Source organism: Stegostoma tigrinum, chromosome 33, assembly GCF_030684315.1.
Source record: "Stegostoma tigrinum isolate sSteTig4 chromosome 33, sSteTig4.hap1, whole genome shotgun sequence".
NCBI lineage: Eukaryota > Metazoa > Chordata > Chondrichthyes > Orectolobiformes > Stegostomatidae > Stegostoma > Stegostoma tigrinum.
This window is the reverse complement of record NC_081386.1, coordinates 1,412,478-1,440,229: the sequence shown is the minus strand read 5'-3', so window position 1 is coordinate 1,440,229 and position 27,752 is coordinate 1,412,478. Positions and strand designations below refer to the sequence as shown.

The 27,752-nt window shown below is 43.2% G+C and overlaps 1 protein-coding gene across 2 annotated transcripts in view; it reads left to right on the top strand.

Annotated features, from left to right (window-relative positions):
• lrrk1 (leucine-rich repeat kinase 1) overlaps positions 1 to 27,752 on the top strand; it is a 201,959-nt gene that overhangs the window by 142,769 nt on the left and 31,438 nt on the right. For both annotated transcript variants that reach the window (XM_048563008.2, XM_059639335.1), the window contains exons 26-31: positions 1,089 to 1,286; positions 1,618 to 1,895; positions 5,389 to 5,583; positions 19,572 to 19,723; positions 21,890 to 22,007; positions 23,645 to 23,761. In XM_048563008.2, coding sequence (XP_048418965.1) covers positions 1,089 to 1,286; positions 1,618 to 1,895; positions 5,389 to 5,583; positions 19,572 to 19,723; positions 21,890 to 22,007; positions 23,645 to 23,761 — 1,058 coding nt within the window. The remainder of the gene's footprint in view (positions 1 to 1,088; positions 1,287 to 1,617; positions 1,896 to 5,388; positions 5,584 to 19,571; positions 19,724 to 21,889; positions 22,008 to 23,644; positions 23,762 to 27,752) is intronic.

Below are 27,752 nucleotides of genomic sequence, written 5' to 3'. Positions count from 1 at the left end.
AGGGATTTTTTTTACAGATTTTACAGAATCTTGCTATACGTATTGATTCCATGAGACATCAGCATGATGGGAAGCATCGAGAAAGCCAGTTTTGACCCTAACATTTCAGTCTTGCTGTACAATATGCCACATTATAATATGGAATATCAGAATACATAATCTATTATTAAACGTTAACAGTGGGAAATCTTAAATACTAACAATTAATCCTTGGGAATCTTAATCATTTATGGTTATTAATGCAACATGTTGAAAGTGAAGACTAACACTGTTAAGGTAAGCAATGAAAAATATTAAATGTCAAGAATCTCCAACTGGAGGGCATAGGTTTAAGTCAGAGGGGAAAGACTTAAAAAGGAACTGAGGGGTAACTTCTCCACACAGAGGGTGGTGTTTGTATGGATTGAGCTGCCAGAGGAAGTGGTGGAGGCAGATACAATTACATTTAAAAGGCATCTGGATGGGTATATGAAGAGGAAGCGTTTAGAAAAGTATGGGCCAAATGCTGGCAAATGGGACTAGGTCAGATTAGGGTGCCTGGTCGGGGCAGGTGAGGTGAACTGAATGGTCTCTTTCTATGCTGTATGATTCTACTTGGCATTAAGCTTTGTTGAATATTAAAGGTTCCAAGTGTGGGAATGTTATTAATTCATTTTCAAGTGTTGCTGATGAGGTTGACAAAGGTGTTACAGACAAGCCTGGATTTGTTCAAAGTTTTGGCTAAGATCTGTGGCTCGGCTTCTGGGTGAGGTTGTTGACTTGCTTGAACAAGCCAGCTTAGCGAGCAAGTCAACAACCTCGCTTGGATTAGTTGTCTATCTCTGACTGTCCTTGAGAAGTTGGTGATGAGTTGTCTTCTTAAACAATTGCAGTCCTCCAATTTTTGGAACACCTGGAGCGCTGTTAGAAAGTGAGTTTCAGGATGTAGGCAAACCAACAATGAAGGAACAGGAATATGATTACAAGTCAGGTTGGTGTGTAGCCTGGAGAAAGAGATAAGTAGAATTTGATAATAGCTAAAGCCTGGAAACATTCTTGGCCTCTATTCCCATATTGATACAAGTCTTTTTTTCAATCTTCCGTTTCAGATTCAATGTTCAGGCATCTGGAAGCCATGGAAGCATTACGGAATTTCTCCGAATTCCGTCAGGAGGCCAGCATGCTTCATTCCATGCAACACCCATGCATTGTGTCACTAGTTGGCATTAGTATTCACCCACTTTGTTTCGCCTTGGAACTGGCTCCGTTGGGCAGTCTGAATACAGTTCTGACTGATTATGCTAAAGGTATCAGTGAAAAATACTTCGACTTAGTAGAATAGTACTTAATGCCTCCTGCAGGGTTCGACTGTCACCAAAATAAGGTACAGCGAGAAAAGTTTGGATTTAGGAGTAGAAAGTCTAAATCAGTGCTGTACGTGTGGAAAATTAGAATTGCAAAAAATTCAAAAAAAGTTGCAGGATAACTTATGGACCTACTAGCTCCATTTTTTTAATCGTAAAGGCTCTTGATTTACCTTTATTTTAAGTTCTCTTAGTCTGTAAAAGAATGTTTATCTAAGATAAATGACAAATCATTAATTGTGAAAGCCTGGAACAACTGTTCTCTTTCAAACAGGCGCTTCGTTTATTCCCCTGGGACATATGTTAACTCACAGAATAGCCTATCAAATTGCAGTCGGCTTGGCATATCTGCACAGAAAAAACATCATCTTCTGTGACCTGAAGTCTGATAATGTCTTAGTTTGGACTCTGGATTTGACAGAAACAGTAAATGTGAAGCTATCTGATTATGGAATATCTCGTCAGTCATTCCACGAAGGAGCCCTTGGTGTTGAAGGTACTCCTGGATATCAGGCACCAGAAGTCATGCCTGGAATTGTTTATGACGAAAAGGTGAGAAGCAGAGTTACTTTGTTCAAACCATTGCAATAATCCAGAGTAGCTCCTGATCAGGTAGTAGTGTTTGCTTTATTGATCTTCACCTGGCTACAGTTCTAGTAATTATCATTAAGCTGGTTTAGTTCTTGTTCTTTTCACATTGCTGCGGTATTTGAATCTTGCTTCATTCACGTTAACTCTCCTTGCTTAATACTTCCCCTCCATACCACTTACCTTATCCAAATCTCAAATCAGGTTCCACCGCAGCCACAGTCGACAATGAGTTATTATCAAAGTCATAAATGATGTCCTGTGTGACTGTGAAAGGATAAGCTATCCCTCATACATTACTCCGTCTTCTGCAGCCTTCGATACAGTGACCACACCATACTCCAACACTTATACACATTCATCTGATTCACTGAGTACATTTCCCTGATTGTGCACTCATCCATTTAACCAGAACCAGAGACCAGCGAATCTCTGGAATGGCTTTTCGTCCTGATCCCGCACTATTACCTATGACTCGCAACAGTCTATGCTTAGCTCTCAGTTTCTCATCTACTCATAATCCCCCAGCAGATCTTATGGAAACACTTGCAATACATTGGTGATATATGCTAATGGCCCGCAGCTCTGCCTCATGACAAGCTTTCTCACTCATTCATCTGTTTGTAAGCTGTTGTTTGACAACTTGTCTGACGTTTGGCAGTGGTTGAGTAGGAATTCCTCTGCATAGCTTGCTCCATAAATGTGAACTCTCTAATCTCTTCCAAGCTAAGCACTCCAAACTTGGACACCAAACCAAATAGTATGATGGCAAATAGCCATTTGGTCACAGTGGCAGATTTTAACGAGGGCCTTAAAGAAGGGCCTGGCTAACTCAGTCAGTCCAGCATGAGACTCTTAATCTCATGAGTCAAAAGGAAGAAAGAAGCTTACATGAGGTTGAGGAAGCAAGGAGCAGACAGGACTCCAGAGGTCCACAAGGTAGCCAAGAAGGAACTGAAGAATGGACTTAGGAGAGCTGGAAGCAGGTATGAAATAGCCTCGGTGGATAGGATCAAGGAAAACTCCAAGGCTTTCTCTCCTTATGTGAGGTACAGAGGATGGCCAGAGTGGGTAGGGCCAATCAGGGATAGTGGAGGGAACTTGTGCATAGGGTCAGAGGAGGAGTCCCTCCCAGTCCTTAATAAATAGTTTGTTTCAGTATTCACCAGTGAGAGGGACCTTGACGTTTGTGACGACAGCATGGAACAGGCAATTATACTCAAACAGGTTGATATTGGGAAGGAGGATCTGCCAGAAATTTTGAAAATCATGAGGATAGATAAGTCCTCTGGGCCGAAGGGATATACCCATGGTTACTACGCGAAGTAAGGGAAGATATTACTGCACGTTTGGCAATGATCTTTGTGTCCTCACTGTTCACTGGAATAGTATCAGATGATTGGAGGGTGGCAAATGTCATTCCTTTGTTCAAGAAAAGGAATAGTGATAATCCTGTAAATTACAGACCAGTCAGCCTGTCTCCTGTGGTGCGCAAATTATTCGAGAGGATTCTGAGAGATAAGTATTTATGATTATTTGGAAAAGCACGGTTTGATTAGAAATAGTCAGCATGACTTTTTGAGGGGCTGGTCATGTATCACAAGCCTTATTGAATTACTTGAGGATGTGACAAAACACATGGAGGGTAGAGCAGTGGATGGGGTGTAAATGGATTTGAGCAAGACATTTGTTAAGGTTCCCCATGGTAGGCTCATTCAGAAAGTAAGGAGACATGGGATTCAGGGAAATTTGGCTGTCGGGATACGAAACTGGCTGTAGATGTCATATACATGGACTTCAGTAAGGCATTTGATAAGGTTCCCCATGGTAGGCTGATGGAGAAAGTGAAGTCGCATGGGCTCCAGGGTGCACTAGTTAGGTGGCTAGAGAACTGGCTGGGCAACAGGAGACAGAGTTGTATTGGAAGGGAGTTTCTCAAAATGGAGAATTATGACCAGTGGTGTTCCACAGGGATCCATGTTGGGACCACTGTTGTTTGTGTTATACAGAAATGATCTGTAGGAAGGTGTAGATGGTCTGATTAGCAAGTTGGCAGATGACGCTAAGATTGGTGGAGTAGCAGATAGTGAAGGGGACTGTCGGAGAATGCAGCAGAATATAGATGGATGGAGAGTTGGGCGGAGAAATGGTGGATGGAGTTCAATCCAGGTAAATGCGGGGTGATGCATTTCAGAAGATCCAATTCAAGAGCAAACTGTACGGTGAATGGAAAAGCCCTGGGGAAAATTGATGCAGAGAGAGATCTGGGTGTTCAGGTCCATTGTACCCTAAAGGTGGCAACGCAGGTGGATATGGTAGTCAAGAAGGCATACGGCGTGCTTTCATTTTTCGGACGGGGCATTGAGTACAAGAGTTGGCAGGTCATGTTACAGCCGTATGGGACTTTGGTTCGACCATATTTGGAATACTGCATACAGTTCTGGTTGCCACATTACCAAAAGGGTGTGGATGCTTTGGCGAGGGTGCAGAGGAGGATCACCAGGATGTTGCCTGGTATGGAGGGTGCTATCTATGAAGAAAGGTTGAGTAGATCAGGATTATTTACATTGGAAAGACGGAGTTTGAAGCAGGACCTGATTGAGGTCTACAAAATCATGAGAGGTATAGACAGGGTGGATAGCAAGAAGCTTTTCCCAGAGTGGGGCACTCAGTTACTAGGGGTCATGATTTCAAGGTGAGAGGGGAAAAGTTTAAGGGAGATATGTGTGGAAAGTTCTTTATGCAGAGGGTTGTGAGTGCCTGGAATGCGTTGCCAGCGGAGGTGGTAGGGGTGGGCAGGATAGTGTCATTTAAGATGTATGTAGACCGATGCATGAATGAGCAGGGAGCAAAGGTGTACAGGCCCTTGGAAAATAGGTGACAGGTTTAGATAGAGGATCTGGATCAGCACAGGTTTGGAGGGTCGAAGGGCCTGTTACTGTGCTGTAATTTTCTTTGTTCTTCTTAACATTTAAAATTGAATTTTTACAATTGTATTCTCCTGTCATTGCAAAGAATCAGGCACACGGGAAGCTCTCAAGATATATAGAAGTTTCAATTGTGTCAGGAGCCAGAGGACCAAAAGACTTCCTATACATGTTGTATATTTAAAGTCATAACCCACTATTTCTAATCTTACATCCTTTAAACTCACGTTGCAATCCTCTGAAATCTCTCAAACAATAAGACTCTCAATAGGTGCGCTATCTTCAGTACCGTATAGACCTCCATTCTGTGAAAGCTAACCTTGCCTGATACCAGAGAAGACATGAAAACTTTCAAAGATACGAGAAAGACCTTAACAGCAGCACTAATTTGTGTTTCAAAACAAGGGATTAACTGTTATAGAACATTAAGCCTAACAAAAGGTAAAACATTGAATATTTTTAAGCAACGAACAGAGAACAAATAAGCATGGTCATGCAAACATTTCAAATAAATCCACCTTTATTTCAAGGTTGACATGTTTTCATACGGAATGGTTTTGTACGAATTACTGTCCGGACGACGACCAGTCCTTGGACAACACCAGCTGCAGATTGCTAAAAAGCTGGCAAAAGGAGTTCGGCCTTCCCTGGGCGCTCTGGAACAAGTGCAGTTCCATAGAATGCACAATCTGATGATGGAGTGCTGGGATACAAAACCCGAAAAGGTAAAGGACCACAGATGGTGGGACAAGAAGGTGAAAGACCTACCATTTGTATTCAAAACGTGTTGAAAACAGTCTGAAGCACTGCATAGAACGGAGGAAAAAAATACAGCAATAAACAAGGGAACAAAGGGCAAACCGATTCTTATTTCACAAATAGAAAATTCAGATCTCTGCAGTCAATTTCCTTTCCTCCCTCAGGCTTGCTGGTCAAATGACTAAAAATTTAAGATAAATATGACTTCAATTACTGTGGACTTGGGCTGTACTCTTCCTTTTGATATATTAATAGAAGTTTTTACTGTCTGTTATTTACACTTTGTTTCCTTCTTGCTACTTCAGCCTCTTTCTAATTTCTGCTTTTGATATTATTCATTTTGTTATTGCTAGTTTTAAGATTTTCCCAAGCTTCTAGCTTATCACTAATCTTTGCAGTATTCTTTCAATTTGATAATACTCTTAAGTTCTTAGATAGCTACAAATAGTGCGTTCTTGGGTTCCTCAATGCAATATACCTTCATTGAGCATTATGAAATTTTTCCCCAAGTGTCTGTCATTTGTTTTTCTACCATTATGCTTTTTAAACTACTTTCCCAATTCACTGTAACCAACTGTTCAAACATTTGCCATTGCCTTTTATATAAGTTTAAGGCTGTGGTTTCAAACCCAAGTTTCTCATCCTCAAGTTGAATGTATAAATCAACTGTGCTATGATCATTCTTGTCCAGAAAATCCTTGAGAATTAGATAATTAATTAAACCTGTCTTTTACTCATTCCGAGCTGTAAAATAATCTATCTGATGGTTGATTTCTCAGCATATTGTTCTAAGAAATATCCCAACTGCTCATCTTCAAGGCTCCCTTTGTTGATTTGTTTTGTTCAATCCATATGAAGAATAAAATTACCCACGATTATTACAGAACTTTTCTTACAATTTTTGTTTTTTTTTTGGTTTGACCTCTCCTATGGTGTAGTTTCTGTCAGGGGCCAATAAACTACGCCAGTGTAACACTTCCTTGCTAATGCTTTTCACCTCCCAAACCAATTTTACATCTTAATCTGCTGAGCCTAGCTCATGTTTCACTGTAACAACTTACATCATACCTATTTATTTCTATTAATTCAGCTATCTTACTTAGAAACTGTGAGCAGGAATAGGCTATTTGGCCCCTCAAGCCTTCTCTGCCATTCAATATGATCATATTCCTGCTTTGTCTTCGTACCCCTTGATGTCTTTAATATCCAAAAATGTATCAATCTCTTTCTTGAATATTCTCAGCGATGCAGCCTCCATAGCTTTCTGTGGCAGTGAATTTCACAGGTTGACCACCCTCAGTGAACAAATGTTTCCTCATCTCAGTCCTAAATGGTGTACCTTGTATCCTGAATCGGTCATTCTTTGTTATGATTGCTGCTTGCATTCAGATAGAGTCTTTTTTTTTCACTTTTTTTTCCCCTCACTATTGCCTATTTTCTGGTGCACTGTCATGTTTGTATTCTGTGTTCCTCCTGTCACACTCTGCTTATCGCTCTCTGGCACTGCTGTGTGGGCCTTTCTCATTAACAATCTAACTCGTTCCTCAAGAGCCAAGAGGTGAGGAACATGCATTTGAAGAAGGTCAGGGTTGAACAACAGAGCAGAATGAGCATGAATACCAGGAGTGGTCAAAGTAAACAGTGAAAGTATCCGGAGCAAAAGAATTGCTGAGGATTTTTATAAGTTATTAATTTATTTTGAAGTTTTATTGAGCCTAAAAGTAGAGGCATGACAAATATCCTCCGTTTTGTAGAATGCATTTCTGTAACACAAGTCAGTTAAAGGAGCTTGACCTTAAGATTCAGAGGTTGAAGCCAGAGCTCAAGCAGGAGCTAGCATCACTGCAGTGCACAAGTGAGGCTGAGGGCTGAATATAAAGCACATTTCTATGTGTGGCCACACAACAGCCTAAGGGAATATAGGCAGAGAAGGAATGAGTGACCATCTGGCAAGTAGTGCAGGAGTTGTCTGAATGCATCTTACTCCCAGTTCTGAATACCGGAGGGAATGATGATTGCACCTCAGCTGACCTGGGACCAGTGCCCTGGCAGTGCTAAATGCTATTGTGGAGGGGTTTAAACTAACTTGGACAGGGTATGGGAACCAGGAGCTTACAAAATATTACAGTGTTAATGAGTTGAGTGTCAGAGGGAATGCAATAAGGTCTAAGTTGATTGTTGGATTAGATTAGATTCCCTGCAGTGTGGAAACAGGCCCTTCGGCCCAACAAGTCCACACCGCCCTTTGAAGCATCCCACCCAGACCCATTCCCTATAACCCACATACCCCTGAACGCTACGGGCAATTTAGCATGGCCAATCCACCTAGCCTGCACATCTTTGAACTGTGGGAGGAAACTGGAGCACCCAGAGAAAACCCACACAGATACAGGGAGAATGTGCAAACTCCACACAGACAGTCGCCCGAGGTTGGAATCGAACCTGGGTCCTTGGTGCTTTGAGGCTGCAATACTACCCACTGAGCCACCATGCCACCCCAGGGGATGTATGTGAATGCAGAAAGTGTTAAATAAGTTGAGCTGCAGGTGCAAATAGCCATGTGGAAAACAATGTGGCGATAAGGGAGACTTGGCTGAAAAAAACAATATGACGGGGGAATTAAGTATTCCTGGATTCCCATTGCTCAAAAAAGAGAAAGAAAGGGAGAGGAATGGGATAACCATTAAGGAGAATATCAGTGTGGAGATAGCAAATGTCCTAGAAGTATCATCAAGGACAGAATCTGTTTGGTTAGAGCAAAGAAACTGTTGAGGCAATATTATGTTACTTGTATTATATAGATCATCAGTTAGTGGGAAATGTATACTTGAACAAAGTTGCAAGGAAATTGTCATTGCAAACATCAGCGACAAATCAGGTAAGCTTCTCTTTTTTTTTTCTTTATACATGAGGGACAAATCAGATAAGCTTTTTTTTTACTTTCTGACAAGGGGATTAGCAGGGATGGCAGTGCAGGTAGAGGAATGGTCTTCCTGCATGATGTGTGAGGTGAGGGAGCCATTAGTGTCCCATCCAAATACGTCTGCAGGAAGTGCACCCAACTCTTGCTCCTCCAAGACCGCGGTAGGGAACTGGAGCAGGAGCTGGATGAACTTTGTCTCTGCCTCCCGAATAATCCAGTGATAGACAAGTTACAGGGAAGTAGTTACTCCTTATCGTGAAGAAAGCTGGGTAACGGTTAGGAGGGGGGAAAAGCAGTCAGTGCAGGGATCCCCTCTGGTTGTTTCCCTTGAAAAAAAGTATACCATTTTGGATACTGTTGGGGGGGATGACTTACCAGGAGCATGCACTAGGGTGCAGGTCTCTACAGAGTCTGTCCCTCCTGCACAGAAAGGAAGGGGGAAATAGGAAGAGAGTGATAGTCATTGAGGACTCAATAGTTAGAGGGACTGATAGAAGGTTTCCCGGGAACAAAAGAGACTCACGGTTGGTGTGTTGCCTCCTAGATGCCAGATCATTTCTTTGGGGTCCTGAAGGGACAGGGTGACCAGCCTCAAGTCATGGTCCACATAGGTAGAAAGAGGGATAGGGATTTCATGGAGCTAGGGTGGAAGCTGAGAGCTAGAACAAACAGTGTTTATCACTGGTTTGTCACCCGTACCACGTGATAGTGAGGCAAAGAACAGGGAGAGATTTCAGCTGAACACGTGGCTGCAGGGATGGTGCAGGAGGGAGGGCTTCAGGTACATGGACAATTGGGGCTCATTCTGGGGAAGGTGGGACCTCTACAAACAGGACGGTCTCCACTTGAACCACAGGGGCACTAATATCCTGGGTGGGAAATTTGCTAGTGCTATTCGGGTGGATTTAAACTAACTCAGAAGGGGGATGGGAAACTGAGGTGTAGTTCTAGTACATAGGAGGATGAGCGTAGGGAGGACATGGACAGGACCTCACTGTCACAGGAGTGTGCTGGCAGACAGCAAGCTGGATTGAATTGTGTCTACTTTAACACCAGGAGTATCCAGAATAAGGTAGGTGAGCTTGCAGCATGGATAGGTACCTGGGACTTCGATGTTGTGGCCATTTCGGAGACATGCATAGAGCAGGGTCAGGAATGGATGTTGCAGGTTCCAAGGTTTAGATCTTTCATTAAGGTCAGGGAAGGTTGTAAAAGAGGGGGAGATGTGGCTTTGTTAGTCAAGGACAGTATAACAGTGGCTGAAAGAACTTTTGATGAGGACTCATCTACTGAGGTGGTATGAGCTGAGGTCAGAAACACGAGAGGAGAGGTAACACTGCTGGGATTTTTTTATAGGCCCCCGCAAAGTTCCAGGGATGTGGAGGAGAGGATCAGCAAAACTATTCTGGGCAGGAGTGAAAGGAACAGGGTGGTCATTATGGTAAACTTTAACTTCCCTAACATTGACTGGAAATGTTATAACTCTAGTACGTCGGATGGATCAGTTTTTGTCCAATGTGTGCAGGAGGGTTTCCTGACTCAATATGTCAAAGGGCTGACAGGAGGGGAGGCCACACTGGATCTGGTACTTGGTAATGAATCAGGCCAGGTGTTTGATTTAAGTGGTAGGTGAGCACCTTGGAGAGAGTGACCATAATTCGGTTATATTTACTTTAGTAATGGAAAGGGATGGGATCATGCCGCAGGGCAAGAGTTATAGATGGGGGAAGAACAATTATAATGCGATTAGGAAAGACTTAGGAGGCATAGAATGGGGTAGCAAAATGCAGGTGATGGGGGACAATCGAAATGTGGAGCTGGTTTAAGGAACAGATATTGTGTGTCCTTGATAGGTATGTCCCTGTCAGGCAGGGAGGAAGTGATAAGGTAAGGGAACCGTGGTTTACTAAAGAAATTGTATCTCTTGTTAAGCAGAAGATGGAGGCTTATGAGACAAGATGGTTCAGATGAGGCGATGGAGAGTTACAGATTAGCTAGGAAGGATTTGAAGAGAGAGTTAAAGAGAGCAAGGAGGGGACATGAGCAATCATTAGCAGGTAGAATAAAGGAGAACCCTAAAGCTTTCTATAGGTATGTGAAGAATAAGAGGATGACTAGGGTAGGAATAGGGCCAGTCAAAGACAGAAGTGGGAAGTTGTGTGTGGACCCTGTGGAGATTGGAGAGGTGCTAAATGATTATTTCTCATCTGTTTTCACTGAGGAACAGGAGAATATTGTAGAGGAGATGACCAAGTTACGGGCTACTAGAATTGAAAGGTTTGAGGTTATTAAGGAGGAGGTGTTATCAATTCTAGAAGGTGTGAAGGTAAATAAATCCCCTGGGCCAGATGGGATCTTTCCAAGGATTGTCTGGGAAGCTAGGGAGGAGGTGGCGGAGCCTTTGGTCTTGATCTTCGATACTACACCTGTAGACAATGAGGACTCAGAGGACTGGAGGATTGCAAATGTTGTTCCCTTGTTCAAGAAGGGCAGTAGAGATGACCCAGGTAATTATAGACCTGTGAGCCTTACGTCTGTTGTAGGAAAAGTTTTGGAAAGGATTATAAGAGATAGGATTTATAATCATCTAGCAAGCAACAATTTGATTGGAGATAGTCAACATGGATTCATCAAGGGAAGGTCGTGTCTCACAAACCTCATTGAGATTTTTGAGAAGGCGACCAAGCATGTGGATCAGGGAAGGGCAGTTGACGTGGCATACCTGGACTTCAGTAAGCCTGTGATAAGGTTCCACATGGTAGGCTATTGGAGAAAATGCAGAGGCACGGGATTGAGGGAGATTTAGCAGTTTGGATTAGAAACTGGCTTTCTGAAAGAAGGCAATGAGTGGTGGTTGATGGAAAATATTCAGCCTGGAGTCAGGTCACTAGTGGTGTGCCTCATGGATCTGTTTTGGGACCACTGCTGTTTGTCATTTTTATAAGTGACTTGGACGCAGGCATAGGTGGATGGGTTAGTAAGTTTGCAGATGACACTAAGGTCAGTCGAGTGGTGGACAGTGTGGAAGAATGTGCAGGTTGCAGGGAGACTTGGATAAACTGCAGAATGGGGCCAAAAGGTGGCAAATGGAGTTTAATATGGATAAATGTGAGGTGATTCACTTTGGAAGGAATAATAGGAAGGCAGAATACTGGGTCAATGGAAAGATTCTTGGTCGTGTGGATGTGCAGAGGGATCTTGGTGTCCATGTAGATAGATCCCTGAAAGTTGCCACCCAGGTTGATAGTGCTGTTAAGAAGGCTTACGGTGTGTTAGGTTTTATTGGTAGATGGATTGAGTTCTGGAGCCGTGATGTCATGCTGCAACTGTACAAAACACTAGAGCGGCCTCATTTGGAATATTGCATGCAGTTCTGGTCGCTCCATAACAGGAAGGACGTGGAAGCATTGGAAAACGTGCAGAGGAGATTTACCAGGATGTTGCCTGTTCTGGAGCGCAGGCCCTATGAAGAAAGGCTGAGGGACTTGGGTCTGTTCTCATTGGAGAGAAGGAAGCTAAGAGGGGATTTAATAGAGACATACAAGATGATCAGCGGATTAGATAGGGTGGACAGTGAGAGTCTTTTTCTGAGGATGATGACTTCAGCTTGTATAAGGGTGCATGGCTTCAAATTGAGGGGTGATAGATTTAAGACAGATGTCAGAGGCAGGTTCTTTACTCAGAGTGGTAAGGGCGTGGAACGCTCTGCCTGCCAATGTAGTTAACTCAGCCACATTAGGGGCATTTAAACAGTCCTTGGATAAGCAGATGGATAATGATGGGGGCGCTTAGATTAGTTCACAGGTCGGGGCAACATCAAGGGCCGAAGGGCCTGTTCTGCGCTGTATTGTTCTATGTTCTATGTTCTATAGCAACTTTAATCAAAGACTTTAATTATTCTAACACAGATTGGGCTAGTAAAGAATATCAAGTCCAGAGAGGGGGAAGTATTTCTCAAGTATAATCAGCAAAATTTTCTAATTGAGTGTGTTTTGGTCTAATGAGGCTGGTCTTGATCCTTGAGAATGAGGTCGAAAGATTTCATTTCAAGGACTTTTGGCAGACTGTAATCATTGTATTATTAGGTTTAAATGCAACAGTGGAAAAGAACAAGGAGCAATCTGGAGTAAGGATTCAGAGGGGAAAGACCAATTTAGATGGGTTGGGGGAGAACATAGAACATAGAACACATCTGGTTCTGGCAAGTTTGAGTCAAAGATCGGTGGCAAACTGTAATTGAACAGCCGAGGAGATATTCAAATACAGTCATGGTACGTTCTCATGAGGAGAAAGGTAAGGCAGGCAAACAAAGAATTCCCCAGAGAAGCAGACAGTAAGATGAAGCAGAAAAAGGGTGTGTCTGACAGATGTAAGATTGATCATGCAAGTGAGAAGCTAGCTAAATGTGTGAAGTTCAGAGAGGAAGTCGGCGGGGGGAAGCAAAGCATCAAAGGAGTTGAAAAGAGATTGGCAGCTAGGAAACATAAGGAAATTCAAAGGTCTGTCACTGGCATGTAAAGAGTAAGAAGGTGACAAAAAGGAATGGGGCCAAGTAGGAACCAAAAGCAGGCATGTGTTGGGTGGTAAATCAATCTGTTAAAGGTTTTTGATATGGTGATAGGGTAGGTTAATGAAGTTGATCGAGTTAATGCGATGGACCTCTAAAAGGACCTTGTTAGTTGCCATATAACAGATTGAAGAAAGCATGGCTGAGGTGACATAAGAATATAAAAAATAGGTACCAGGAGTCTACCTGTAAAACCCTTTGAGCTTCCACCACCATCCAATATGATGATGGGTGATCATGTAATTTCAGTGTCCCATTCCCATGTTCTCACCATACCCCTTGATCTCTTTAGCTGCAAGGTCCACATTCATCTCCCTCTTGAATATATCCAACGAACTGACTCCAACAGCTTTCTGTGGTAGAGAATTCCACAGGTTCACCACTGATTGAAGAAATTCTTCCTCATCTCAGCCCTGAGTGGCGTACATTTTTGTTGTGTTTTGCACTGAAACAAGGACCCAGGATATGACAGACTTCAGTAGGATACAGGCTGATGGAGTGCTTGAATGGGTGCCAAATAAAATTTAATACAGAGAAATGTGTAGTGATTTTAATTTGGTCAGAAGAATGAGGAAATGGAATGTACAAGGAAAGGTAAAATACCAAAGAGCAGAGCAGAGCAATCACAAACCACTGAACCTAGCAGGGCAGGTCAAGAAAATAGCCCAGAAGGTATACAGGATCCTGGGCTTTATAAGTAGTTTCTGAGAATGAAAGCAAAGAAATTATGGAGAACCTTTTCAAAACACTAGTTAAGCCACAACTGGAGCCCATTCTCATTATCGCTCTTTAAGAACAATATGAAGGAATTAGAGATGATTCAGAAAAGCTTCACAATAGTTCTAGGTTTAAGGGACATCAGTTGTATGGATATATTTGAGAACCTAAGGCTTGTCACCATGGACAGGTGAGGTCTGAGAAATTTGATTTCGTGTCGAAACTCATGAGGATTTTGGGTACGGCAGAAAGTGTTATTTGGGTGATTATTCCCAATTTGTTGTGATCTTGGGTGAGGAGTGAGTAACTGGCTTGCATTGTTCATTCACTCAAACCCTGACCCCCCCAAAAAAAAAACGTTGATCACAACAAGGTCACCTTAAAATAAAGCATTGCTTCCCTCGTTGATACCTTCCCCAGTTCCAATGTATTTATGTTCTAAAAAGGGCCAATTTAAGCAGACTTTCTTGAGTTAAACAGAGTGAGCTTATCAGTTATTAATATAATGAGGAAAAGTAAAATACACCTCATGCACATAGATCAGCAATGAGGAGGATGTAAAAAGATGATAAATTGTAGTTTGATAGTACCGAGCTTGAATATTCTTAAGGAATATACATATTTTATACAGGCTTTCATTTTGTACTCATCTTGATCATTTGCAAGAATACCAATTAAAGGGGAAAAGCAAAGTTTACACTGAATGAGAATAGAGTGCCTTTGAGTTGGCAAATGGACTTTGGTAGTGACTTTGTTCTGGAAATGGTACCAATTAATGATGATTGACATTCAACTGCCAAGCTTTGTTAACACTCCATCTGTTCCAATTCAACAAAATAAGAGCCATTTACTAGTTCGTTTCTCAGGATTAATGCCCTGAACAATCAGTCGTTCTGCCTGGTTTTTAAATTTAAGTAAAGTTTAGCTGTCAATCAGTACGAAATGGTGCATTCGTCATTGCCACGCAACCAGCACACACCATTTGGGCAGTATATTTGGATGGCACAGTGGCTCAGTGGTTAGCACTGCTGCCGCAGAGCACCATAGGTTCATGTTCGATTCCACCTTCAGGTGACTGTGTGGAGTTTGCATGTTCTCCGTGTCTACGTGGGTTTCCTCAGAGTGCTCCGGTTCCCTCCCACAATCCGAAGATGTGCCGGCTTGGTAGATTGGCCATGCTAAATTGCCCGTAGTGTTCAGGGATGTGTAGCTTTGGTGGTTTATAGGGGGTGGATCTGGGTGGGATGCTCTGAGGGTCGGTGTGACTTGTTGGGCCAGAGGGTCTGTTTCCACCCTCTAGTGCTATTTTTCCCATTGAATTGGTATTCTTGCGAATTACCCTGATGGGTGCAGGACGAAAAGCGTTACTAAAATGTGTCTTTCTTTCAACATCTTTGTTCTAGCAACAATTTTTTTAAAAAATATATGAATCAGTCTTTGATGGCCCCTGTGGAGAATGTAGTGGAACATTGTGGCCATTAGGTTTGGTGATTCTGGTACTGTTGATTTTGAAGATTCTGGGTTCAGTAGACTCTCTGAGAGACACAAAGACTCCTGTTCAAGTATTGCTTTTGACTTGTGATTTGCTTCAAGCAATTAGGGAGAGTGTGTGTGTGGCAAGAAGGTAGTTTCCATCCTTTTCCTTGCATTAGGGTCTAATAAACCTAGTAGGTAGACATTAGCTGTAACCTTCACAGCACACGCCAGGCCTTTAGCACTAAACTGCCAGACTAGTGCACGTGCACACAAACCAAAGGTGCAGTTAGTTTTGAGCCTTTTGTGTTGGGTGTTCATAATGGGGGAGAAAGCAGCCATGTCTTTCGATAAGGCCAGTTCGTTCCCTCCCCCCACTGCACCACACAACCAGCCCAGCTCTTCCCCTCTACCCACTGCATCCCAAAACCAGTCCAACCTGCCTCTGCCTCCCTAACCTGTTCTTCCTGTCACCCATCCCTTCCTCCCACCCCAAGCCGTACCTCCATCTCCTACCTACTAACCTCATCCCACCTCCTTGACCTGTCCGTCTTCCCTGGACTGACCTATCCCCTCCCTACCTTCCCACCTATCCTGTCCTCTCCACCTATCTTCTTTTCTCTCCATCTTCGGTCCGCCTCCCCCTCTCTCCCTATTTATTCCAGAACCCTCACCCCATCCCCCTCTCTGATGAAGGGTCTAGGCCCGAAACGTCAGCTTTTGTGCTCCTGAGATGCTGCTGGGCCTGCTGTGTTCATCCAGCCTCACGTTTTATTATCTTGGATTCTCCAGCATCTGCAGTTCCCATTATCACTGATACAATTTTTGATAAGGCTGATTTCTTTACTTCATATTATGCATATCATGTGGGGAACTAACTCAGTCACAGGACATGGTTCAGTTTTGTGCATTGCATCTCTTAAATTGTTTCTTTGATTCATAGAATCCCTACAGTGTGGAAACAGGCCATTCGCCCAACAAGTCCACACTGAGCCTCCCATCCAGACTCCTCTCCCTACACTATCCCCGTAACTCTACATTTCCTATGGCCAATCCACCTCACCTACATAGGCTTGGACACTATGGGCAGTTTAGTATGGCTGACCCACCTAACCTGCACATCTTTGGACTGTGGGAGGGAGCCAGAACACCTGCAGGAAACCTACGCTGATACAGGAAGAATGTGAAAACTCCACACATACAGCCAACCAAGGCTGGAATCGAACCTAGACCCCTGGCACTGTGAGGCACCAGTGCTAACCGCTGAGCCTCTGCGCTGCCCCTGAAATCCTTTAGCACACTTCGAGATGCAAAATTTCAGGCTCTCTCAGGGTGAAAGTAAATCACACATGAGTTTTCTAGACAAATGATAATACATTCTCAGCCATGTGTGGCTTGTAATTTTTTTTTTAACAACGACAATACCTGTTTTACTTAAGTTCAATTTATCTATAAATAATTTGTGGTTATGATCCATTGCCTTACTAATTGGAATAAATGTCCTAATAGTGAAAGGGTCTTCCTAGGGGCCATATCAGGAAAGGCTTTCTTCTTTCCTGAATAGGATCTAGAATGCACTGTCAGAGAGGATGGTGGAGGCAAATTCAGTCATGGCTTTCAAAAGAGAGCTTGATAATTATCTGAAGAGAAATTTACAGGACAAAGAAGAAAGCTGGGGTGTGGGATTAGCTGAGTTGACTTTACAGAATGCTTGTATATATACATGATGAATCTGCCTCATTCTGTGCTGTAACCATAATATTCTATATGATTAAAAAGGAGTTTGTAAAAGAGAGAAAGTAATACAGGAGTATAAATGGAAGGACAGGGCCAGGGATACAGCAAAATAGGAGAAAGAGAGGGGTGAAAAAGCAATTTGATAAAGAAACATCCTGCCCCACCAAACTTATCTCCACCAACCATCCACAATCTCATCACCTCAGGTGACCTCCCACCCACAGCCTCTAACCTTGTTGTTCCCCAACCCCGCACCGCCCACTTCTATCTCCTTCCCAAAATCCATTAATCTGACTGCCCTGGTCAACCCATTGTCTCCGGCTGCTCCTGCCCCACCAAACTTATCTTCACCTATCTCAACTCCATTTTCTCCCCCTTGGTCAGGAACTTCCTACCTACGTCCATGACACCACCCACACTCTCCATCTTCTCCAGAACTTCCAGTTCCCCGGTCCCCAACACCTCATCTTTACCATGGACGTCCAGTCCCTATACACCTGCATTCCCCATACAGATGGCCAAAAGGCCCTCAGCTTCTTCCTGTCCCGCAGGCATGACCTGGCACCCTCCATTGACACCCTCAACCGCTTAGCCGAACTCGTCCTCACCCTCAACAACTTCTCTTTCAATTCCTTCCACTTCCTACAGTCAAAGGGGGTGGCCATGGGTACCCACATGGGCCCAAGCTATGCCTGCCTCTTTGTGGGTTACGTGGAACAATCCCTCTTCCATATCTACACTAGCCCAAAACCCCACCTGTTCCTCCGTTATATTGATGACTGTATCGGCACTTGTGCTCCCACGAGGAGTTCAAACAGCTCATTCGCTTCACCAACACCTTGCACCCCAACCTTAAGTTCACCTAGATCATCTCTAATACCTCTCTCTCCTTCCTGGACCCCTCTGTCTCCATCTCGGGCAACCACCTAGAAACCGAATCCACTTCAAGCCCACCGACTCCCACAGCTACCAAGAATACACCTCCTCCCACCCCCTATTCCCAATTCCTTTGCCTTCACCGCATCTGCTCCTAGGATGAGGCATTCCACTCCCGCACATCTCAGATGTCCTCGTTTATCAAGGACTGCAACTCCCACCCCCCCCCCCCCCACCACCACCACCAACCAGTGGCCCTGGACCATGTTTCCCGCAACTCATCCCTCACACCCCCTACCTGCAATAACAGCCAAAACAGAATCCCCCTCGTCCTCACGTACCTCCCCACCAACTCCGGATCCAACACATCATCCTTCAACACTTCTGCCATCTGCCATCCGATCCCACCCACCAAAGACATTTTTTCCTCCCTACCCTTGTCTGCTTTCCGGAGGAACCACTCTCCCTGTGACTCCCTCCTCCACTCCACACTCCTCTCCAGCCCCACCAACCCGGCATTTTTCTCTGCAATCGCAGGAAGTGCTACACCTGGCCCTGTACCTCCCCCCTCATCCCCATCCCAGGCCTCAAGACTTTCCACATCAAGTAGATGTTCACCTGCACATCTGCTAATATAGTATACTGCATCTGCTGTTCCCATTGTGGCCTCGTCTACATCAGAGAAACCCAGTGGATCCTTGGGGACCACTTTGCAGAACACCTACGCACAGTTCACATTAAACAACTGCACTTCCCAGTCGCGAACCATTTCAACTCCCCCTCCCGTTCCTCAGACGACATGTCTATCCTCGGCCTCCTGCAGTGTCACAATGATGCCATCCGAAGGTTGCAGGAACAGCAACTCGTATTCCGCTTGGGAACCCTGCAGCCCAATGGTATCCGTGTGGATTTTACAAGCTTCAAAATCTCCCCTCCCCCTACCGCATCCCAAAACCACCCCACCTCCCTAACCTGTCCTTCCTCCCACCTTTCTCCTCCTCCCACCTCAAGCCCCACCCCCATCCCCTACCTACTAACTTCATCCTGCCCCCTTGACCTGTCCGTCCTCCCTGGACTGACCTATCTACTTCCTACCTCCCCACCGACACTCACCTTTACGGGCTCCATCCCCACCTCTTTGGCCTGTCTGTCTCCTCTCCATCTATCTTCTCCTCTATCCATCTTCTATCCACCGCCCCCTCTCTCCCTATTTATTTCAAAACCCCCTTCCCCTCTCCCATTTTGTGAAGAAGGGTCTAGGCCCAAAACATCAACCTTCCTGCTCCTCTGATGCTGCTTGGCCGGCTGTGTTCATCCAGCTCCACACCTGGTTATCCCTTGATAAAAAACATATTGTTTAGCTCTGTCAACATCCCAAGATGAGGGTTGGGATTTCTCTCCTTCACTGCAATGGATTCTGCCTTAATATCCTGACCCCATTCTTCAGGTCAAGGCTCAGAAATGGCTCAGGATGATTCCATGACATCTGTTTCTGCAGCCACTCCATCTGTTACAGGTCAATCTAGCAGGAAAAAAAACGTCCAGCCTACATTGTTTACTTTCAAGCAAGTGATTCTTACTTGTGATTTATGATTTTATTTTGACCACTATCTGTGTGAAGTAAACTCTCTCATATTGTGTTTCTCATGTTAATTGTCTAGAGACCAGGAGCAGGCACTGCCATCAGACTGATGCAGGATCCCAGTTTTCCAGCCTTCATGTACATGCTGTGGTGTGGTGAGCAAAGCTCATTCTGTCCTTCTCAAGAACTCGAGCGAACTGTTATTTTCTGGAATGAAGAAGGAAATAACAGGTACAGTTCTGCCACCTCAGTGCAACTTAGCAGAAGATCAGCCACTGCTACCTGAATCATTATGAAAAGGCTCAATTTTCACTATAGGGATTTCCTCTCCTCCTCCCACCCCAAAAAGGAAGGGAAACTGGTCAGAGGATTGTATTTTAGAGACATTTCTTGGGATAGCCTAGTACATAAATCTTAGCAGGTGAAGAATGTCTTGAATAATTGCAAAAAGAGCCCTATTAAATGGCCCTTATTTGGCAGGACGGCTAATTTATTGAGTGGGTTGCGCCTTGGCTGTAGGATCATGCTCCATGGCTTTAGCCTAGCTCTTGATTGTCTTGGAAAGATATGGTGTTGCCCTTGTTCTATGTGTATCCTGCTTGGTGCAAGACACATGTTTCTTGCAGCTTTTCTGGATGAGGGTTCTGTAGGGATAATTAGAAAACTGACAACAGCACCTTGGGAAAGAAGGTCATTCAGAGAACGTAGCAGTGGTAGGCAATTATATGGTTAGAGCAATAGATAATGTTCATTGCAGCCAAGAAGGTGAGTCCCAAAGACTTTGCTTACCCAGTACAGGTCTAACCCAGTACCTCGGTCAGACTTGAAGAGCATCTTAGATTGGGAGGAGAAGGACTCTCTTGTCATGATCCATGTGTCACCAGCAGCAGAATTACAGCAAGGAGAGAGATTCTACTAAAGTAGCACGAGCAGTTAGGGGCTAAATTTAAAAGAAAACACACAAAGATAATAATCTCTGGAGCAATTTGGCACAGAGTCAATAAGATCAGAGTGGGAGAAATGGGTTTCAATTCATGCAGCACTGGACAAAGAAGAAGCTGTTCTGTTGGGATAAGGTGCACTTAAATTGTGCTGGGACCTGTGTCCTGTCAAATTCAATAATTAGGGCTTTAGATAAGACTTTAAATTAAATTAAATAGTGGGAAGGTAAATTCAAGTGAGGGGAAATCTAGAAAGTTAAAGAGAGAAGATGGGGCAATGATCCTGTAGCGATATGGGTAATGGTAACCACAGATTAAAATTTCCATTATATACCCCTTTGTTTTTATATATAAGCATAGACATAGGACTGTTCAGAGAGGTTCACATCAGCTGTCCTAGCATTAAGCTGAACTGTGTTGTGGATTGTAACAGAGATAACCAGACAAGAAAGAACACTATGAAAATAAAAGTATAACAAAAAATAGGATTAGAAGGATAATAAAATTAAACCCTATTTATCTAAATGCGCAAAGCATTTGTGACTAGATGGACAATTTTTAAATCTCTATTTGTGGAATCTGAGTGTCTCTGGCCAAGCCAGTATTTATTGCCCAGCCCTGAATACCCTGAAGAAGGTACCCTGATGAGCTACCTTCTTGAAAAAACTGCCATTCTTGGGATGTAGGAATACCCACAATACTGTTCAGAAGGATGTCCAGGATCTTAACTCAGCAGCAGAAGGACAGTGATACAGGAACTGATGGCACAAATAAAAATTAATGGATATAATCTGATAACCATTAGACAGCAGTGGTTTCTGAACCGCCAAGGCTATATGCTATATGCTGAAGCTGCAGGTGGTTCTCTGAAGGAGAGTCATATTAGACTCAACTCGTCACATCTCTCCACATGTCTGCTTGGCCTGCTGAGTTTCTTCAGCAATTGCTGTTTTTACTACAAATGTTCACATATATTTGACATGTCAGAAAGATGTGTGAAAAAGAAAAGAAGGAAGGGTTTTCTGTTGTTTCAGTATAAAATCAGTAAAATACTGAGAAATGATGTGGGCTCAGTCAAGACGTGGAATCTGCTCCCAATGTCCCTGGATTCCCTGACATATCAAAATTTCACTTGAGCATCCATAACCCCCTTGGATAGAGAATTCCACTGATTCACCACCTTTTAGTGGAGTAATTTCCCCTGACCTTGTCCCAAATGAATGGACCCTTCTTGTTCTCTCTCTATTCTAGATTGCATGAAACAGAAACAACCTCCCTGTATCCACTCCATCAAGCCCATTCAGAATCTTGCATGTCTCAATAAGATCACCTCTGATTCTTCTAAACACCGAAGAATATAGACCGAAATTACACAGCCTCTTGTGATAAACAATCCCTGTCATCGCAGGGCCCAATCTAATGAACCTATTTCAAATTTTTTCTTCACTACGCATAGGAATTATAGTGTGGTAAATATAGACAAAGGACTGATTGAAGTGGATCACATCAGCTGCCCTGGAATTCGGCTGAGCTGTCAGCTAAAGCTACAGAGTGCATTATGGACAGCAACCGTGGTGAGTGATGTGTCTTGGTCCCAAAGCCAGGGCATATACCAGAACTCAGGCACAGGCAAAAATTATTCCTCCTTCTTCATATCACGTAAAATTGGATAATATACTGACATTTACATTTCTCCATCTGCAATGTTTTTGTTATTTCAGTTTGCTATTGGATATCTGAGAGCGTACGATTTAGAGTAGGAGCAAAATATATGGCCATTCATGCTGCTTCACCATTCAGTAAGATCATGGCTGACAGTCAGGCTCAACTCCACCTTCCTGCCAGATCTCTATATCCTTCGATCCCCTTAGAATTCAACTCTCAGTCTCTGCCTTGAACATATTCAGTCACTGAGGTTCCACAGTCCTCTGGGGTGGAAAGTTCTAAAGATTCGCTATCCTCTAAAGTTCTCCCTGAGTCGAGTCTAAAGTGATAGATCCCCTAATTCTGAATCTTTGTCCCTCCAGAAATATCTCTCAGTATCAATCTAATTAAAAACCTTTAAAATTTTGTGTATTTCAATAAGACCACTTGTCATTCTCCTAAATTCCACACTAAATTGGCCCATTCATTGAATGTTTTCCCATAGGACACACCTCACATCCCAGGAGTCAGTCTAAAGAATCCTGGTTGTATCGCTTAAAGGAAAGTATGTTCATTCTTAGATAAGGTCATCAGAACTGTTCACAGTACTCTCATCATGGACTACAGTATGACATTTACTGTTTTCTCCAACCCTGTTGCAAAAAAGGTGGACATATTATTTACTTTCCTAATTGCTTGTCTGTCCATGTTTACTTACTGCTTTTGTGTATAAGAATGTCCAAATCTTTCTAACATGACTGTTTGTTGAAAATATTCTGTTTTCCTATCCTTCCTGCAAAGATAAATAACTTCCAACCCTCATCATTTATCTATATCTCTCTGAAGACTCTTTTATCCTGGATTTCAAATGAGTCATGCAGGCTGTGCAAATCTTCCAAAATTAACCCAGAAATTCCAGCATTTTCAATTGATCCCATTATTGGCAGTAGTGAAATGACAGCAGGCAGCCCTTATACATCGGGGAAGCCAATGCTGTGTAGCAAAGGGCGTTAACCCACAATGTAAGAGTTACATTTACAACTGCTAAAAAAAATGTATCTTGAAAGGCTCTTGCTCGACAGATAAGGTCTTTAGAACTGTTGAGTTATAATGTTATTTAAATCCTCAGCCCAGACTGCCTGTGCCACTGAGTGTTGAAAAATATCTATTCTAACAATTACAATAGCTGTTGACTTAAATTAAATTGTTATTACTGTAGCATAATTACTGCTTGATTGGTTTTCGTTACCTATTGTTATCACACTGTGTATCGGGAGTTCACAGTTTGACAACTCGGAGGTTTTAAACATTGATTTCTTTATGGGATTATGAATGCTTTTATTTATATGAGGTGATTTAAAAGTATTTAATTTGTGTGAATAACATGTTTCTTAATACAGTGAAATCTCTTATAGATATGTTAGGCAAGGTTATGAGTGAAGCGCTGATTTAGTTTTTCTCAGTGTGAACATGATGGGCCGAAGGCTGTCTTCTGTACTGTAAAATTCTATAATTCCAAGCTCTACTTTTGGCCTAACTCCTGTTTAACTTTGTTTTCTTCTGGTAGGATCAGAAAATTCAGGTTTACAGCCTTAAAGGAATGTGTCCCTTAAATGTGCCTCTCCGAGTACTGGATGTTCCTGCCATTGTGACATGTTTCTTACCAGTATCACGTGGAAACCAGGTAACAGCAGGAAAACATTAGGCCCACATACCTGTCCAGATTAATCTCAGCCACAAAAAAAACTCTAATTCATTATTTCTAGAAACACATTGTCTGCTCACTGGTTGTTTCAATGCGCTTTCCCAAAATCCTTTGCTCTTTAAACAGTAGTTTAACATTTATTTCCCTTCACTTCTTCATTATTGACTCTGCTTTTTTAAATTTCTTCATGAACCTTGAGAACTTAAGTAAGATCCCTATAAAGTATATATTCCAAAGGGAAGTAATTGAAGATTCATAAATTTTCCTAATAATAATGTTGCTTCAAGAACATAGAACAGAAACAAGTTCTTTGGCACACCATGTCTGTGTTGACCATGATGCCATTCTAAACTAATCTCATCTCCCTGCCCTACCCTCATCAGTCATTTTCATCACTTCCTCAAAATAATCAGTCAAGTTTGTGAAACAAGACCTTCCCTGCATAAATCTATGCTGACTATCCCTAAAAAGTCCATTCTGCTCCAAATGTGAGTAAGCCCTGTCCCTAAGAATCTTCTCTAGTAATTTCCCACTGATACAATGCTCACCAGTGTATAATTTCCTGGATTATTCCTGTTGGTCTTTTTAAATTTAAGGAAATGATATCGGCTATTCTCCAGTCTTCTGGGACATTGCTTGTGACCTTGGGGACTTATCTACCTTAATACCTTTCAAGAATCCCTTTCTAAAATGTAATCTTGTGCATCCTATGATAAATTGACTGGATTGCTGCAGAAGTAATGACTTGATCATACAGGGCCTTTTCTTCGGCACAATCGAAAATGCATCAGAATGAAGTTGCTCAGAGTTCTTCAATGCCAGTATCTGCTTCTACTTCCGTTCCAGGATCTGCAAACCAGACTCTGCCAGTTGCCCCATTGTTTCTGCCTACCTGCCCTACTAAACCGCTTTCTTACTATTTCAATACCATTTATCCTTCCGTTATCCAGTCTTTCGTGATGCACGTTCCTAACTCTTCTGACACCCCATGTCACTTCAACGGTTTCCAGTTCCCAGCCCCTAACTACTTCCTCTTCTCTATAGCTGTCCAATTTTTCAGTCCTGCAACCTCCTGCTGTCACCCTGAACTAGAAAATTTCACTGTGTTTCTAATTTGCACCCATCCTACACCTTCACCTTACCCATCTCTGACGCTTCCATTCTTTGCTTTCTCTGTCTAAATATCTGGGGCTAGGCTATCAAATATTGACTGTACTTCCTCACACCCATATTCCTAATAATGACTCAATTTCATCTGCCCATCTCCCCGCCTCTGTTGCATCTGTTCTAATGATGCAATCTTCCATATGTCTGTTCTGGCATGTTTTCTTTTATTCTTCAACATGGGATTCCTAGTTGCCAGATTGGCTGTGCTTTCCATTGTATCTGATTCATTTCATGCATCTCAGCCTTTTCCCTCCCTCCTAGAACCATGACAAGGGTAACCTTTGTTTGCACCTTCTATCCCAGCAGCCACAATACTCAATAGATCATCTTCTGCCATTTCCACCAGCTCTAATTTAATGCAACCACTAAGAAAATCTTCCTCTGACCTCACAGCATTCAACTTAGCCCACTCCCTGTCTCTTCCCTAAGGCAGCTTTCCATGGAGATGCCTTGGGCAGGACGGTGGCTTAGTGGTTAGCAATGCTACCTCAGCGCCGGGGACGCGGGTTCATTTCCAGCCTCTGGTAATGGTTGGAGCTGGACTTGATGCACCGAATGTCCTGCTTCGGCGTGGTGGGGATTCTGTGATTCTGCCATCTCTTTCAGCTGTTTCCTTCCCACTGCCCAAGGACCCAAGAATGCTTCCCAAGTGAAATAGTAATTCAGTTGTACTGTATTCAATTTAATGTACTGTATTCACTGTCTAAAATGTGTTTTCCTTTACTGTAGGGACATCAAGTGCAGACTGGGTGACCATTTTGTGAAGAACCTCTCTAAGTCCACATGTACAACCCTGAGCTTTCAGTTGCATGTCACTTCAGTTCTACACCTTTCACCCAGTCTGACCTTTCTGTCCTCAAGCTGGTTAGTGCTGCTGCCTCACGGCACCAGGGAGCTGGGTTGATTCCAGCCTTGTGCAACTGTGTGAAGTTTGCATGTTTTCTCTGTGTCTGTGTGGGTTTCCTCCAGTGCTTCCACAATCCAAAGATGTGCAGGTTCGGTGGATTGGCTGTGGTAAATTGCCCCTTGGTATCCAGGGATGTGCAAGCTTTGTGGATTAGCTATTGTAAATGTGGGGTTATGGGGATAGGAAAGGCAGAGTGGATCTGGGTGGGATGTTCTTCAGAAGGCCAGTGATTCTCAATGGGATGAATGGCCTCTTTCCACACTGTAGGGATTCTGTGAATCATTCATTTTGTTTCTCTCCAGATGCTGTTTGACCTGTTGAGTTTTTTCAGTTTGTTTTGTTCTTATTACAGACAAGTTTAACCTCTGTTGTTTCATAGGCAGCTGTAGCCACCAATCTGAACGTGCCACCAACAAATGAGATGAATAATCAGCTAATCAGATATTGATTAACATTAAAGTTCTCCTATCCAAAAAGAAGCTGCCTTGAATTAAAGTTTGGAGGAGGATGTGCAAATTCCGGTAGGGATTGGTCGGGGGTGTTATTTTAACTCAGGAAGAAATGTTACTGACCATCACCTGACATTTTGAAGCTGAGCATGTGGCGTCCTGGCTGTCTTTCCAGCCCTGCAACTTCTCCCCTATTTCATGGGGTGTAGTGCAGGCATTGGGCAGTCTGCATGGTCTAACCCTGTTAAAGTTATTGAATGGCCAATTAATGACTGCTTAAGTACCTCATCCTGCTTCTGCAGCTATTTTACTAATGACTGGGAAGGCCCACATTAGGTGGGAATCCAGCAGCCTTCTCTGTGAGGGTTAACGTCAGGTGAGAGGAGAAATGGAACATCCTTTTGTAGGATCTGTGCCTAACAGACACAAACCCCTCAAGATCATGCCCCCAAATCTTACTCTGCTCCCAGACTCCTAAAATGCACTCACTGAGCACCTTACACCTTGGCCTGCTAGGTAGCAGGGTGATACCTAGATTTATCTGAAACCTGCATCCCTAAGCTTCAGGTTCTGATCCTGCAGTGGCTGCTGCTTGAACTATGTGCTGCTCGGATTATCTGGCAGATTTCTAAGACAGGATTTCCTATGGAGATGTGAACAAAGGTTTTGACCTTAGTCTGTTAGCACCCTATGAATGATAATTGGCTCCAGCTCCGGCTGAGTCAGTAGGGATTCATCCTCCATTGATTCTTTGGGTGGCTGTGGAAAATCTTAGCATAGGATACAACCTGCAATCATCCCCATTGTTCCAGTTGGATTGTACTTCATAGACTGAGCCCAAATAATTGGGGGATGGAGTGGGAGAAAGGAAGATGAGGAAGAGGCACAATAAATACAAGATCTGGGAGGCCAGGACCAGAAATTCCAAATGTTAATTTTAATTTTCTTTATTATTTAAATGATGTATCTATTGCACATTAGAACTCTCATCAAATGTGACATTTCCACTAAAAGACACAAACCTCAATGGGAAAATCAATTAAAAGAGTGTCAACATTTACTTCAAGTACTGATTACACCTGTTAAAGGCACTTTAGTACGAGTTTACAATGCTAAAGTCCTTTTACACCATAAGACATAGAGGCAGAAATTAGACCATTCGATCCATCACACCTGCTCTACCATTCCATCATGGCTGATACAGTTCGCAACCCCATTTTCCCTCCTTTTTCCTCAACAATCAAGAACCTGTCTATTTTTGTCTTAAATCTACTCAATGACCTAGCCTCCACAGCCTTCTGTCACAAGGAATTCCATAGATTCGCTACACTTTGGCTGAAGAAGTTCCTCCTCATCTCCGTTCTTGAGGATCTTCCCTTTACTCAAAGGCTGTGCCCTTGTGTTCTAGTCTTGCCTGCTAATAGAAACAGCTTCCCAACATCCACTG